Below are 16,527 nucleotides of genomic sequence, written 5' to 3' on the forward strand. Positions count from 1 at the left end.
ATGTTCCCCAAATCCAAGGGTATCCAAATCCTTTGTAGAAAATGATGCATTTGAATATAATCTATATATACTCTTGTGTGTATTTTAGTCTTCTCTGGATTATAATTTTAATACAATGTACATGTTATGTAAATAACTATTGTACTGTAAACAAAGAACTAAGAGTTCAGTATAGACACCAGTGTGGTGTGTTGCTATGCAAACATTTTTTTTTTAGCTATATTGTTTAGAGAATAATAAAAAGTTGTTAGCCATCTGGACATGAACACCTAACTACATGGTTCATAAACAAGCTGAAGGTGTCCAGTACTCAGACACACACACACACACACACACACACACACACACACACACACACACTGAGGAGAGGCTGGGGGGTCTGTGAGATGGTGTGAGGTCACCACAGGGTGTGGAATATGTCGCCATTCCCTCATGTGTTCAACAGAGTGCTTGCTGTGCCGCGAGTTCAGGTTGTTTCCTTTGGTTTTTATTTTTCTGTGACCTTTTCCTCTAATATTTTTGGCTCACTGTTAGTTGAAACCACAGATAAAGAAGGTAGAGCCTAGCAGCTCAAATAAGATGTGCTCAGAAGTTCATGGTGGAGCCATGTGTTTGCTGAGGTTGTGGTCCACATCTCTGCACACAGGGAAGGACTTCTGGGTACCTCCCTGGCACCTGCCCAGCACTGTATCCCACCTGTCCTCATACTCCAGAGCAGAAAGAAGCCTGCTTGTTCTGAACAGTCTGAGTGACGTGCTTCTGGCTGAGCCCACTGCCTCTGGCTGAGTATTTCTGAAAGAAAAGGTCCATAATTCCTCTGGCCAACCAGTTCTCCTGGAGTTATCCTGCTGGCTCTGATGTTTTCTGTATAGCAAATAAATGTGGAGGATATCGATGTGTCTTCTCTCCACAATGTTATTCGTTTATATCCTAGGTGTTTAGACAGCTGAGCCATTAATCTTCTCTCTCTCCTCTCTTCCCTTCCCCTACTCCTCCTTTCCCCACTCCCTCCTCTCTCAAACCTTGATGTTTTAGATCCCAGCAAAGAAAAACAGTTTATTTTGGCATTCTCTCCTGGGTTTCTTCATGATTACAAATATGTGATTTCAGGCCAACTGATGCTTTGAACATAATAACATTTCAAAAATTCGTATATATGTATCCAAAGGTTAAATATTCACAGTGGTTATCCTGCTAACCATATATGATAGGATTCAGACAACTTAATACTTATTTTTCTTTGTACCTCTTTTATGTTTCAGCTTTTCTACAGACAAAATGTCAAACATGAAATAAAACAAATACTTCATATGCCAATATTTTTTCTTGCTCTTTGTATATGCAAAGTTGTGTTCTGAGTTTGCATATAATACACATAAAGTTCATTTCTTTGTCATTTCTCTCTTCAAGGCTTATAGCTACACCATTATTTCTTCTATGAGACACACCATTTACACACTATAGATACTGACTTACCTTCCTTCACTGAAAAGCTTCATTAAAAAGTACATAGTTAAAGGTCAGTCAGAAACCAGGCATGGTGGAACACATCTTTAATCCCAGCACTCAAGAGGCAGAGCAGCCATATCCTCTGTGGGTTCAAGGCCAGTCTGATCTAAATAGTCAATTCCAAACCATCCAGAGTTACAAGGTAAGACCCTGTCTCACAAAACAAAACCAACAAGCAAACCTTTCTCATGTCTAGTTTCTCAGGATTTAGCACTTGCTGAATTGACTACTTGTCGTTTTGTCAAAGTCTTTATATCCCCCTTCCATAGACTACACCATCAGCTCTTGCTTTCCTTGTATCATCTCCCCAAACCTTCCTAAGGCCACAGCCTAAGTTCTGGTCTCTGGAATGTGTTGCCTGTTTGTGTGTAACCTGGTTCAGATGGACTACATAAAAGCTGCCTGTCCAACCAACCTCATTTATTTGCTGCCAATGAAACAACCAAAGTAGCACATCTCCCACCCCCAGTGAATTTATTTGCATGAGAAATTAACTTGCACTGGATTACACCACTGAGACTTTGAAGGATCATCTATCTGTATGAGAAGTTAATATCAATGCTAAGCTTGATGTGCAAGCCATCTCCTAGAGAATGCTGGAAGATGTTTTATCATAGAACTAATGCAAGATATTTACGTCCCTGCCATCAAAGAAATTAAGCGTTTTTAACCAATACTGCATTTTGTACAATGTGGTGTTGACCTCCTCCGGTTGTCCCAAAACGCCAAGAAAAATGAAAACCAAGGAAGTTGGGCAGCACTTAAAGATACCAAAAGTATTGACTGGAAAATGAAAAATCTAGCCAGCTAATGGTGTTGGGTACAAAGAGTCAAACTGATGAGAACACGCAATAGACAGTGGTCCATTGGGCAGGGTCCCCAGAGAGGTAGGTCTGAGAGTCAGTAACCAGGATGCCAGGAGGGGTATGGAAATTATTACTGTCACTATGGTTAACAGAAAGGAAAGTCTTCAAAAAAAAAAAAATTATAGAACTACCAAAGGATCCAGCTAGCCTACTCCTGGATATATATCCCCTTTCTCCACACGTTTGCCAGCATCGGTTGTCTGAAGTGACCAATCTACCTAGATGAGATACAATCTCAAATTGGCTTTAATTTGCATTTCTCTAATACCTATCTACATGTAGTATTTTTCTCATATATTTATTCACAATTTGTCTTTCTCCCTTTGAAAAGTATCTATTCAAATCATTTGCTAATTTTTATGCCACTTAAAAATAACTTTTATTAAATTGGCTTTTTTTTGCAATCTCATATGTGTGTGTAATGAATTCTTATGGCTCTCACCCCATTGTTTCCTATCTAACTCTGCTCACAAGTCCCTTACTTACATTCCTGTCTTATAGCCATAAAGAGGCAATTATATCAACCTTCAAAAACAACAGTTTTGATTGCATTTATGATCATTTCCTAATTAAATCCTTAGCAAACTAAAATAATAAGGGTTTTTATTTCAGTTCAAACAAACTGTTGTTTTTATCATTCTTTTTTTAAAATTTTACTTTATTTTTAATTTATTGTTTACACTCTATATTCCATTCCCCACCCCACCCCCCTCATCCACCCTCCAACTGCTGCATATCCTACACCTCCTCCGCACTCCCTGTCTCCACATGGATGTCCCCACCCCCAACCCCCCTGACCTCTAAACTCCCTGGGGGCTCCAGTCTCTTGAGAGTTAGGTGCATCATCTCTGACTGAACACAGACCCAGAAGTCCTCTCCTGTTTGTGTGTTGGGGTCTCCAGAAACTGGAAACAACCTAGATGTCCCACAATAGAAGAATGGATACAGAAAATGTAGTTCATTTATACATGGAATACTACTCAGCTATTAAGAACAAGGACATCCTGAGTTTTGCAGACAAATGGATGGAACTGGAAAATATCATCCTGAGTGAGGTAACTCAGACCCAAAAGTACATGCATGGTACAAACTCACTAATAAGTGGATATTAGGGGAAAAAAAAAGTACAGAATACCCAAGATACAGTCCACAGAACTCAAAAAGGCCAACAATCTGAAGGGCCCAAGTGAGGATGCCTCAGTCCCACTTGGGAGAGAGAAGAAAGCAATCACAAGTGTGGGGGGAGAGGGACCTGGGAGGGAAAGTGGATGGAGTGGGGTAGGGGAGTGAGGGGAGAGGGGAACCTGATCTGGTATTGGGTGAGGGAAAAGGACTAAAGCTCTGAGGGCCAGCAGAAAGAATGTAAACAGGCAACCTCAGGAAATAGGAGGTTGGGAGGGAACCCCCAAGGTGCACCAGAGACTTGGAAGGTGAGAGACTCCCAGGACTCAAAGGGGAGGACAATAGATGAAATGCCCAACAATAGGGAGAGGGAATTTATAGAGCTCACCTCCAGCAGAAAGACAGGACATCAAGTGAGGGATGGGGTTGCCATCCCAGTCACCTCTCTGACCCATAATTGTTCTTGCCTAAAAGAATTACAGGGGTGGAAGTGGAGAGAAGCCTGAGGAAAAGAAGGCCCAGTGACAGGCCCAAAGTGGGATCCAGCTCAAGGGGAGGTGCCAAGGCCTGACATTATTACTGAGGCTATGGAGTGCTCACAAAAAGGGACCTATCATGACTGCCCTCTGAAAGACCCAACAAGCAGCTGAAAGAGTCAGATGCAGATATTTGCACCCCACCAATGCACAGAAGCAGCTGACTCCTGTTGTTGAATTAGGGAAGGCTGGAAGAAGCTGAGGAGAAGGGCAGTCCTGTAGGAGGACCAGCAGTCTCAATTAATCTGGACCCCTGAGATCTCTCAAACACTGGACCACCAAACAGACAGCGTATGCCAGCTGATAGGAGGCAACATTCCTGTCTTTTAAATTTTGTTTTGATTAACCTGGATCATCTGTGTGACCATGGCTTAGGATAGAGCTGTCCTTTGGAGCTTGGTGATTTTTATCCATGATTTTATTTATGTGCTGTATTAGTTTTTAACATTATTTGTATGCTTGTGCCCTCAGAGGGCAGAGAAAGTGTTGTACGAGTCCTTGGTATTACAGGTGTTTGTGAGTCCCCTGATGTGGGGGCTGAGATCTGAACTTGAGTCCTCTGATAGAGAAATAGATTCTTAACTGCTTAGGCATCTCTCTAGTGCCGGTGTTACTTGAATTGTTTTACAAATGGTAACCCATCCTTGCATTCTTGGAATGATACCAACTCGATAGGACTGGATGGCTTCACTGTAGAATTTTACCAAACTCTTAAAGAAGAAGGAATGCTTCTCAAACTGTTTTGTAGAATTGGAAACAAGGAGACTCTTTGAGTGTGTGTGTGTGTGTGTGTGTGTGTGTGTGTGTGTGTGTAACTATACACACATATGTATGAGGGTGTTCTAAAGGCTAGAATCAGGCATTGTGTCCGTTGGAATTGGAAGTCATGAGCCACCTGTGTGGGTGCTGGGATCGGAACTCTGGCCCTCTGCAAGAGCAATAAGTCACGTGGTCTCAACAGTTGATGTACCTCTGTAGCCATAGAGAGGGAACTCTCCCGAACTTGTTCTACACATCCAACATCCCCTGGCTACCAGATTAAACTGCGAGGAAGGGTCCTCTCTACTTCAAAAGTTTCAGGCCCCTAGCATAGCCTCTGAAGCCCTGTGATCGGGCCTCAGTCTACCTTCCTAGGCTCATCTCCACTTGTTCTGTCCGTTATCCTTTTAGTTTTAGGGGAGGCCTAGTACTGGCTCAATCTCCCTGCCTGTTGTGGCTTGATGTAGGGTTTTCCTACCCTGACTAGGACCTAGTGCATCTAAGGATGATCTGAGGGAAATAGTTACCTGGCAAAAGACCTCCCTAGAGGAAACTTGAGTGCCATATAGCAGGAACAAGAAAATGTGGGCACCTTACCAGATTCTTTCCGGTAACAAGTAAATCACCACCATACAAATGGGTGTAACTTGTTAATGCCGGTGTGAGTTCTGTTCCCCTGGGAAAACTAAAACTTTCAGTTCATGAACTGGGCCCTGCAACCTCAGCCTCTCTCTTCCGTGACTACTGAGACTGCTGTGTTTTAGTGAGGTGGACCTTTGCATTTATAAACTTAAGTGAGACCTGCACATTGTCCTTTAGAAGCCAATCTAAGTGTGTCTAAGGTATACACTAACAATTGGTATTCACTGATTTTGCATTTCGACATTGTCTTGCTATGTTTGAAGTTTTGCTCAAATAGGTAAAAGATTCAACAAGACTTGGATAGGCAAACCAGCTGGGTTAGAAAATGTTTCATTTGATTTAGCATGTGCAATAGGGTTGCTTGAGGAGATGCACTTAATAGACATTGAAGCTTGATAAAATAAACATTAAACAAAACTTAGTAGCTCTGTGTACTCTGCTCACTGCAGCCCCTGAGATGGCAAGGATCTTAGCAACAGAAGACACAGCTCGTATCCTGTAGGTTTAATAAGCTGCCTCAGAGGGAGGAAAAAGTAAGATGCCCAGCTACAGTTACCGAAAACAAATCCTGCCTAATGTGCTTAGTGGCAGAAAAGCCAGTTAGGGACAGCATGGGTCACTTCTGTTGTCATGTCCTTGAAAGGCAATCAAAATCTGTGGTCACTCTGCACTTAGACCACAGCCATATGTTAATTTTCAAAACTTTAACCCTTTAACTCTCTTAGTAATAGGCCTCAGTTGTGTTCCTTGAAAGCGGTTCCAAGACCAAGCTTTCTAACACGAAGGCCACTGAGAAGGGAGACTTTTAGAGAAGAGTAGATAGGAAAGTCCAGGGGATCAAAGGGCTTTTGAGAAGCGGGAAGAGTTAGTATTCGTTTTTTTTTTCATGATTCATGGAAACTAAAACCTTCCGTCTCCCTGCCCCATGCTCTGAAATGCTTAAAGCTGCTCCATGCTCAGAAACAAAAACCCTAAGCGCTTCTGAGGTCCGTATACAAACCACCCTGATAGCTGTCACACGGGAGCAATTTAAAGGACCTGTCTGTGCTATTGTAAGGTAACCAGTGGAGAAGTGGCGATCCTTCCTGGTTGTAGACAGCAGCAGTTGAGTTATTCTTCTGCAGTAGACATTGCCGCCTGACTCTTGCCCGGCTGTTCAAAGATTCTCTGAGGACTTAGAGGCTAATAAGACTGAGGATTTTGTGACTTAAAGAACTCCTTAATCCACTGCTTCCTGCCTACCATAAGCCAAGGTCTTGTGTATGTACAAGGCAGCTTGGAAGAACTACTAAGCAACCTTCCTGCTTCCCTTTGCCACCTGGGGCTTCCTTGGCGTTTTGACCAGGATGTATTTCCTTGGTATGGTGCTCAGGGTATCACTCTGAGGAACTCTCCACTCTGGGTAGCGGCAGCAACACAAGCCACAAGATGGGTGAAATCAGCCAAGATGCCGTTGAGCGCTACCTGGAGGAGAACCCTTGTTTTGCCAAGGAGTATTTTGACAAGAAGCTGCGGGTGGAGGCACTGGGGGTGATCTTCAAAAACAGCCATGCAGGGATCCAGGTCGGCATGTCTCTCCCTGAGATGACACAGGTGGAGGAGTCTGCCGTGTGCCTGGAGCTACTGCAGTGCATGCAGGACGAGGCCGGAAGCGCGGAGCAGGTGGCTCACCGGGCGCTGCAGAGACTCGCTCAGCTTCTGCAGGCTGATTGCTGCAGTATGTTCTCGTGCCGAGCAAGAAACGGCATACCGGAGGTGGCCTCCAGGCTGCTGAATGTCACCCCAACTTCTAAGTTTGAGGACAACCTCGTGGCCCCTGACAGAGAAGTTGTATTTCCGTTGGACATCGGGATAGTTGGCTGGGTCGCTCATGTGAAGAAAGCCCTTAATGTCTCCGATGTCAAAAAGGTAGGTGACCCTTGCTGTAGTGGGGCAGAGATCTTGTCAGGGAGAAGGGGAGCTGGGTTTTCAGAAGAGAGGTGAATACAACTTTTTGGTGCAAGTGAGCCTTGATGTGAATTTTTAAGTCAAGTGTTCATGGTTAGGCCTAGTGTGTTCCTCCATTGCCAAGCCCACCAGTAGAGTAGTCAGCACACTGAAGGCTAGCCGAGCCCAGGGAGCCTTTCCCATGCCTCTTGTCACGTCCCTTGAAGGTTTCTCCAGAATAAACTGACTCACACACCAATTCTTTCATCCACACATCCACATGGGGAGGGGAAGCATTTTTTATTATTCAAATGTTAGAACATTTGATTTGAATCATCACAGATGTGGATTTAAGTGAATCCGTGTAACTGCCCCCCCCCCACAACTGGGATGATCAATCGCAAATTCCAGTTGTCACAGATTCCAATCTTATAAGGAGGCATTTGCACTCCGCGAAAGACCAAGACTGCACAGTGCTAACCCAAGGCATTGGTATCTATGCTCCCTGTGAAAACAGAAAATCAACCCTTGCTTCTGCCCGCACTGCGCCCCTACCCCACTCCTCAGTACTGTGATTTACTATTAACAGAAGGGGACAGCATCGTATGGATGGGGAGGATGAGTCAGAGGGCAGCCCCTGAAGTGCTGCCTGTGCAGAGTCCAAAACCTGGCTCGTGACTAAGGGCAGTCGAGAGGTCGAGCTAATCTCCAAATACCTCCGGAAGCTGATTACAGAAGGGTTGCACAGACAAGGGGGATCCGTGAGTCAAACATTAGCACCGTTCTGCAAATAACTGCAGGGCCCTCCGCAGGTACAAGGGTTGATGTGTGCTCTGAAGACAGCTTCTCTTGACCCCAGCTAATAGGCTATGTCCTGACACCTGCAATTTTCTAACGAGAGCACGCTTCTTCCCATCTCCACAATTGCAAAGACATCAAACTTCAGAACCTGACATGCACTTTTTTTTTTCCTTCTAAGATTTTTTCCCCCCTAAGGAGAATTGGATAAAATGATTTCTGGTAGGGAAGAAATAACAGCAAGATGGTGATGTGCCCCGGGCTGTCTTGTCTGTCCCTGGAGCTTTGCTGTAAGGATGGTGAGCTCAAGGGCAAAGCATCTTCCACTTCCCTCAGCACTCCTGATGTTCAGAACAGGGTGGAGAGGCAGGGTGTTGAAGACAGACACGCTGAGCTCAGTGGGAGACAAAAGTCTCATTTGCTGCCCCTGTAGGTTATAAGCACTTTGTCCACTGGCATGGCGCTTTTCAACTCCAACTCCACATTAAAGCCGATGGATAATACCAATGCTTGCAAGTCCCAACAGGACTCCATAGCAGACTCTGTTCGGGAAGTGGGCTCCCTAGATGGTACTAATACGCGACCAGTGCTGAAAACCACAGGTCTAAAGGGCGAGCAGATGCAGGAGGATGAAGAGAACGTCCCGTTAAATGCGGGAGGTAAGAGATGACAAGGCTTGGTGAATCTGTAACCCCACCCTCCTCTGTGTCAGATGGGAAGTTTGAGGTCAGAGAACGGTGTCTCCCCCAGACCAAGGTTCCCAAAGTCTTCCCTTTTCAACATACCATGACCACACCCATCTGTGTCTACACTGCTACCCAGATGAGAGGTGTGTGTGTGGTCAGTAGGTGACACCTAGACAAAGATGCAAAGTTGGCTGTTCCTGACCATGGAGGCCCTGGAGGTGGGAACAGGGAAGCCATAGCTGTACTCTGATAGGCCTGGGTGCAGATCCATGACTGAGGTCACTGTAATGGACTGAGTTCCCACCGCTGAGAATGGAGACAACCCAATAAAATGATTGGCTCGTAGTAGTTGCTGAGTTAACCACAGCGAACATATGATTATCTTGATGGGAGCAGGAGTTCGGAGACCCGGTATGCAAGGTCAAAAAAAAAAAAAAAAAAGGATCAATGATTATTGATGGTTGAAACTGGGTTAAAAGGAGGAAAACTTTAAATAACAGGAAGCTGGGAGATACTCCGCGTACACTGCTTCTTTTCCTGTTGGGGAAGCTGGTTAACCGCTTATGTGCTGCTCCCTCAGATTGGTCGGAAAGAAGGCTGCCCGTGGCCGACGTTCTCAATCATTAACTGGATGTTTATAGATCCACTTCCTCCCTTCTCTCTTCCCCTTCCTACCTCCCCTCCTGCTTCCTGACCTCAAGAGTTAGCAGTGTTTGAGTAGGTTTTGGACGTTATACCCACTGAGTTAGCAGAAATGATGTCTTATTGCTCCAGTGTCCTCCAGTTGCTTCCGAGATCTCCTTTGGGAGAATTTGGGAGTCCATAGAACAAAATATACTAAAAAAAAAAAAAAAAAAAATCTAGAAAGCTTCTTCTCTCTATATCTATGGACGGTTTAATCTGGGTTTTCAGATGTGCTAACAAGTCAGCACTGAATTTTGAAAGCTGAAAGTCACCTTCTCAAATGGCCCAAGAGCACTTAAGAGCATGTGCTTGACTTTAGAACCTAGTGATGTCAAAGTACAAAATGCATCTGGAAAGACACACTATCTACTGCTAATTGCTGGGCCACGTTTCTGGGATTCCGTTTGGTTGTTTGTGCACGTGACAGCTGGCATTACGTGGTAAGGGGTAACAGGGTTGGAGGAACTAGCATCCGAGCAGTTGAGTCAAGGGAGAGAACTTAGAGGAGTATGGAGAAGCGCTGGCCCCTGAAGGAAGGGCACCCGGGCCACAGGATGCCTCTACCCTGCTGAGCACCCAACTTCTTCTTCAGTTGACTAGAACTGGTGAGAAAAGTGAGGGCTAGAAACAAAGAGGACATCGTGGAGAGAAAACTGCTTTTCCTCCAGATGAAGGGGTAGGGTGTGGGCAGGCTTCTTTTTTCTGTGTTTATCCAGTATATGCTGGGTGGGGAGCATGCTTCTCTTTTCCATATTTATCCAGTGTCTGCTGTACGTAAGAACTTGGTGTCCATGGTGTGTCTCTCCATTTTTACACTGCGAACTCTGGGCTTTATGCAGCACCACTTAACTGGGCAATAGTGGTGCATACCTTTAATCCCAGCGTTTGGAGGCAGAGGCAGGCAGATCTCTGAGTTCAAGGTCTGCCTAGTCTACAGAGTGAGTTCCAGGACAACCAGGGCTACACAGAGAAACCCTGTCTTGAAAAGGAAAAAAAAAAAAAAAGGAAAAGAAAGGAAAAGCAAGACAAGACAGACACAGAGGGTAGGGACCACAGAGCTAGGAAACCAGGGGAGCTCGGAAAGCTTACTCCAGACTCTTTTCTCTTATGCCTGCAGCCTGCAAAAGAAATGATGTTCCCTCTTAGGGAAAGAATATACCATATATGGGCAAGGAGAGGCACCCAGCTGCCCAGCACCCCTATTTGTTTAGTGAGTAGGCCCACTCCAAGGTTCTCCCGAAAAAGCCCTGCATCTGCTAGGTTGAGCATCAGAATTACACAGCATACCTAAAAGCCTAGGTCCCGTGCAGAACGTAGATATTTGGATTTTGCAGGTTATAGCAATCTGATTTAACTGGTGGTGTCCCTGTGGCACAGCTGGGAACTGACGCTCTGACTTGAGCTGTGAGTGTCATTGGCCAAGTGGCCTTTGTTTGGGTGTGAATTCTGGCCTGTAAATCACACTCCAGTGGACTCTTACATTTTCACTTTGGAAAACCAGACAGAGCAGACTCCAAAGTCTGTGCTGCTTTTAGAAGTATAATTAACAAAAGAAATGGAAATAAGTCCATTTGCAAAAAGAAAAAAAAATACCACATATTTTGGGCCATTGAATTTCATCCCTCTAGAGAGATATTCTCTGAAATTACGAGCACATAAATGCCTCCACAACCCACTTCTCTGGACTTTGAGCACTTACATTCCCCAAATTTACCAATCAACTCTTGCCATGCTAGGCATCAGCGTTACCTTTGCATCTTCCATAGTAATTATATCCAGGAAGATCTGGTTTTTTTCCTCTTCTCTCCAAAAATAAAATAAAATAAAATAAAAATTATGAAAGGAAAGACTTTAACTTGAAATAGCCTTTGAGTAACCTATAAGTACTGACAGTGGCAAGATGACCATTTCACACAGTTGAAAAGGGAAAGAATTTTTAATGTGCAAGACATGATGACATATGCCTACAATCCCAGTACTCGGGAGGCTGAGGCAGATGGATCTCAAAGTTCAAAGCCAGCTTGGTCTTCATAGCAAGTTTCAGACCAGCCTGGGCTACATAGTGAGATTCTGTCTTTAAAAGAAAAAAAAATCAATCACTGGGTGGTGATAGGACAAACCTTAAATTCCATCACTCAGAGAAGAAGAAGCAGAGGCAGGCAGATCTCTGTGAGTTCAAGGCCAGCCTGGCCACAGAGCGAGTTCCTTCCAGGAAAGCCAGGGCTACACAGAGAAACCCTGTCTCAAACAAACAAACAAACACAACATACCCAAACTTATGGTTTACAAGCACTAAGTGCCCACATAAAGAAATTGGAGTGATCTCATTCTAGTAACCTAACAGCACACCTGAAAAGGAGACATATCCAGTTTGCTTGTCCATAAAGTCAGAAAAATGGCTGTTCTGAAAAAAAAAAAGTTCCCATGTTTGCCAAAGTAGAACGGAATCATAGAGTCTAAGACACTCTCTAATTAAACATCCTACCAACGATGGCTCCGGTTCAGTGGTTTTCCACGATTCCAGAATGCTCATCTCCCATCCAAGGAGAAGCTTATCTGGATCACAAGAAGGTTGGGTCAGAAGGAAAGAAGTGGTAGGTATCACAGCCTGGTGAAGAGTGAGGTGCTAAGGAGATGGACTGGGGGAGCAGAGCTACAGTGGTATGTGCAGGGAGGGGAAGCTCACTGGACATGGGGACATTATTTAACTGCAAATGCAAAATGTGCAGTTGGAACCAGGAACCTCTCTAACAAAACAAGAAAAAAAAATCAATACTCCTTCAAGAGGACTGGTTCTCAATCTGTGGGATGCAACTCCTTTAACAAACCTCTATCTCAGCCGGGCGTGGTGGTGCACGCCTTTAATCCCAGCACTCGGGAGGCAGAGGTAGGCGGATTTCTGAGTTCGAGGCCAGCCTGGTCTACAGATTGAGTTCCAGGACAGCCAGGACTACACAGAGAAACCCTGTCTCGGAAAAAAACAAAACAAAACAAAACAAACAAACAAACAAAAAAACCAAACCTCTATCTCCAAAAATATTTACTTTATGATTCATAACATTAGCAAAAGTTTAGTTATGAAGTAACAACAAGAATCATTTTATGGTTAGATTATCACCACAACATGAGGAACTGCATTAAAAGGTCTCAGCGTTAGGAAGGCTGAGAACCATCGCTCAAGACAAGGAACCTCTTAAAGATGGATCTGAGTTCATTTCATTGGTCAGCCCCTGCTGCGCATGCAGTCTATCATTTACAGCAGCTTGTTTCCCTAGTGAGATGCCTTTGGAGGAAAATAAACTTTCATTTGCAAGTGGCTATCAATTGGAGATAACTTCTGAGCTCTAGAACCCCATCTGGTGCAGACCCATGCAGGCCCTGTGCACACCGCCTCAGTCTGAGTTCAGACGTGTTCGTCTTGTTGATTTAGAGGGCCTTGCTTTCTCGGACACCTCTGTCCCCTCTGCCTCTTGCACTTTTTCTGCAGCCACCCTTGAACCCTGAGAGGAGGGATTTGATTTTTAGGGCTGAATGTTCCATTGTACCTCATTTTCTGGATAATGTCTGGCTATGGATTTCTGTATTTGTTCCCATCTGCTATAGGAGGATGCTTCTCTGACCAAGGCTGAGCAAGGCACTGATCTTTGACTATAGCAGAACACGATTAGGAGTCATTCTATTCCTAGGATTTTGTTTTGCTTTTAGAACAGTGGTATTTGGTTTTATCTTAGATCCTTGGAACACATACTCTCAGGTTCTTTGTTGCCCAAGCAGTGTTGAGTGCGGGTTCCATCTCATGGAGTGGGCCTCATGTCAAATCAGACATTGGTTGGTTACTCCCACAAGTTTTGTGCTATCATTGCCCTAGCATCTTTTGCATGCAGGACAGCATTGTAATCAATGGGTTTGTGGCTGGGTTGGTGTTTACATTTCTCCTTTAGTAGCGTGCAGACTACTTTCCTATGCCAAAGATACTAAAACATAGGAGTGAAGGCTTACCAGCTCAACACCTCTGTGTTCAAAAGGTGTGTGGGTGTTGTCTTGAACAATGGGGCCTTGAAGTCAGTTTGTGGAGAGCAACGTACAGACTTGGCAACAGCCTGATTGTTTGATGGGCTTTCCCATGGGATCTCTTTAGCCAAGAATTCAATTAGATGTAACTCAGTTCCAGTGTAAGAAGCTTCATTTGGTGACAAGAAATGGGCATTTGGGGTTCTGTCTCTACCATTATTTGGCTATTTCATTTAGATCACCTTCATATAAATATATAGAAGGAGATTATCAAGCAGTTACCACTAACTTCTTTAAGTGGGGGAGGCTGGAACACTCTTGAGCGATGGCTCTCAGCCTTCCTAATGCTGAGACCCTTTAATGCAGTTCCTCATGTTGTGGTGATAATCTAACCATAAAATGATTCTTGTTTTTACTTCATAACTAAACTTTTGCTAATGTTATGAATCATAAAGTAAATATTTTTGGAGATAGAGGTTTGTTAAAGGAGTTGCATCCCACAGATTGAGAACCAGTCCTCTTGAAGGAGTATTGATTTTTTTTTTCTTGTTTTGTTAGAGAGGTTCCTGGATCCAACTGCACATTTTGCATTTGCAGTTAAATAATGTCCCCATGTCCAGTGAGCTTCCCCTCCCTGCACATACCACTGTAGCTCTGCTCCCCCATTCCATCTCCTTAGCACCTCACTCTTCACCAGGCTGTGATACCTACCACCTCTTTCCTCCTGACCCAACCTTCTTCTGATCCATATAAGCTTCTCTTTGGGTGGGAGATGAGCATTCTGGAATCATGGAAAACCACTGAACCGGAGCCATCGTTGGTAGGATGTTTAATTAGAGAGTGTCTTAGACTCTATGATTCCGTTCTACTTTGGCAAACATGGGAACTTTTTTTTTTCAGAACAGCCATTTTTCTGACTTTCTGGACAAGCAAACTGGATATGTCACCAGGAATCTGCTGGCAGTCCCGATCATGACGGGCAAGGAGGTTCTTGCTGTGGTCATGGCAGTGAACAAAATCAACGCTCCCGAGTTTTCCAAAGAGGATGAGGAGGTACTGCTATGCCTGGTGTTTGGTCAGACACACAGGAAGTGCCTGTACAACCAAAGGAAGGGATTGCAATCGTGACTTGTTCCTCTCTGTGGCCCGTAGGTCTTTTCCAAGTACCTCAGCTTTGTTGCTGTCGCGCTAAGGCTGCAGCACACCAGTTACCTGTACAGTGTGGAGTCCCGGAGAAGCCAGGTAATGGGACAGTAACAGTAGTCACTCCTTGCTCCTGTACTCTGACAGAGGGACCCCAAAACAGCTGCAAACCAGAACCCTCTTATCCCTCATGCGGGCTTAAGCCACCTGGAGCAGATCCTCAAACCTTAGTCCCAGGTGCCCTCGCACAATCAGCCATCCATCCAGGGGTCCTCACAGTCTTCAGTCCTCCATTTGTGTGTCTATCCAGGGGTCCTCCCAGTCTTCAGTCTATGTTCTGGGTGCCAGTGGGCTCTTCACCTGTGATGTGGTGATTACAGTACCCATCTCATATGGTTGCCATAGTTATTGTTATTAATATGGTAAGCATAATTATTAGTTCTCACTTAAATCTCTTAGTTCCTGGGTCACCATCAGAAAAGAATCACTCATTTGTGGTTTATGATTTCCATGGGATAGAGAGGTAAATGCAACATATCGGCAGTCATGATCCTCAGGTCCCTCATTCATATAACACAGGAGTAGGTTTTGGAATGAACACATTTAGGTCCCTCCCCATTCCAACTTTCCAGGTTAGGTGAACTCTGACTAACTAAGGATGCATGGATGAGTCATGTGACTTCCTTCCCATGAGGTCCAGTGGCAGCCTTCTGATACTGGAGCCTTTGAAAAGATTAGGAACGTTTGTTCTTTGCGTTAGATCAATCATGTGTCTTCCCCTTTCATAAACCCATGGCTTGGGAAAGGTCTACCCATCACCCCACTTAGAGAACCCATGATGTTTGTTGGTGGATAAAACTAGAACTGTAATTTCTTGTGAGATGTATTCACTTTTTGATACACTACATTTTTTTTTTAAAAAAAAACTAATATTCACTCTTTGTCTCTCTCCTCATTTTGTTCCTCCTCCTCCTCCTCCTCCTCCTCCTCTGCCTTCTCTTCCTTCTCTTCTATGCTCTCTTCCAGATCCTTACGTGGTCAGCCAATAAAGTATTTGAAGAGCTCACCGATGTTGAGCGACAGTTTCACAAGGCACTGTACACCATCAGGACGTACCTGAACTGCGAGCGCTACTCCATTGGTCTTCTGGACATGACCAAGGAGAAGGTTTTCATGTTTCATATGCCTCATCTCCCCCTCGGCTACCTAGAAAATACATACTCAAATGAAACATGGTCCATTGACAAATAGATATGCTATGTAAATAACCAGAGAACATGAACTAGCCCTGTGAAGGCTCAGAGCTAATGGGAGCAGTGAGGAACAAAGTGACACAGGCTTAAAGTTCGGCTCTTCTATACCTGTATCCATCGCCAGCAAGTCTCCTGTTTCTGTTAATTAATAGCCTTTAATTTTCAACTAGCTTTATGGTTATAATAAATGGAACAGAAAGTACAGAGTGCCAATATCATCCATCCTCCACTCTCATCTCCAGTTTTCCTGTTGCTAAAATGTTGGGTTGGTTGACACATATAGAGTAACTCAGCTCTAAGAACCATTGGGATGAAAGCTACTGATATCTTTGTGGCCTGTCACTTTGATGAACGTCCTGTCAGCTCTAAGGGTTTCTTGTTGGAGTCTTGGGGCGCCGTTCATGTACAGGACCATGTCATCTGCTAAGTCATGTGTGTTGACTTCTTCCTTTCCTGTCTGTGTCTCCTGTTGTTCATTCTTTTTTTTGGTTTTTTCTAGACAGGGTTTCTTTGTGTAGCCCTGGCTGTCCTGGAACTCACTTTGTAGACCAGGCTGGCCTCGAACTCAGAAATCTGCCTGCCTCTGCCTCCC

The 16,527-nt window shown here is 44.4% G+C and overlaps 1 protein-coding gene across 3 annotated transcripts in view; it reads left to right on the top strand.

Moving 5' to 3' along the window:
• Positions 1-6,703: 6,703 nt before the first annotated feature.
• Pde6c (phosphodiesterase 6C) overlaps positions 6,704-16,527 on the top strand; it is a 55,159-nt gene continuing 45,335 nt past the window's right edge. For 2 of the 3 annotated variants that reach the window (XM_021202873.1, XM_021202878.1), the window contains exons 1-4: positions 6,704-7,342; positions 14,440-14,592; positions 14,692-14,781; positions 15,709-15,849. In XM_021202873.1, the coding sequence (XP_021058532.1) occupies positions 6,863-7,342; positions 14,440-14,592; positions 14,692-14,781; positions 15,709-15,849 (864 nt within the window). In that variant the 5' untranslated portion in view covers positions 6,704-6,862. The remainder of the gene's footprint in view (positions 7,343-14,439; positions 14,593-14,691; positions 14,782-15,708; positions 15,850-16,527) is intronic. The other variant, XM_021202877.1, reaches the window with a different exon arrangement.

This window comes from Mus pahari, chromosome 1, assembly GCF_900095145.1.
Source record: "Mus pahari chromosome 1, PAHARI_EIJ_v1.1, whole genome shotgun sequence".
In the NCBI taxonomy this organism is placed as follows: Eukaryota; Metazoa; Chordata; class Mammalia; order Rodentia; family Muridae; genus Mus; species Mus pahari.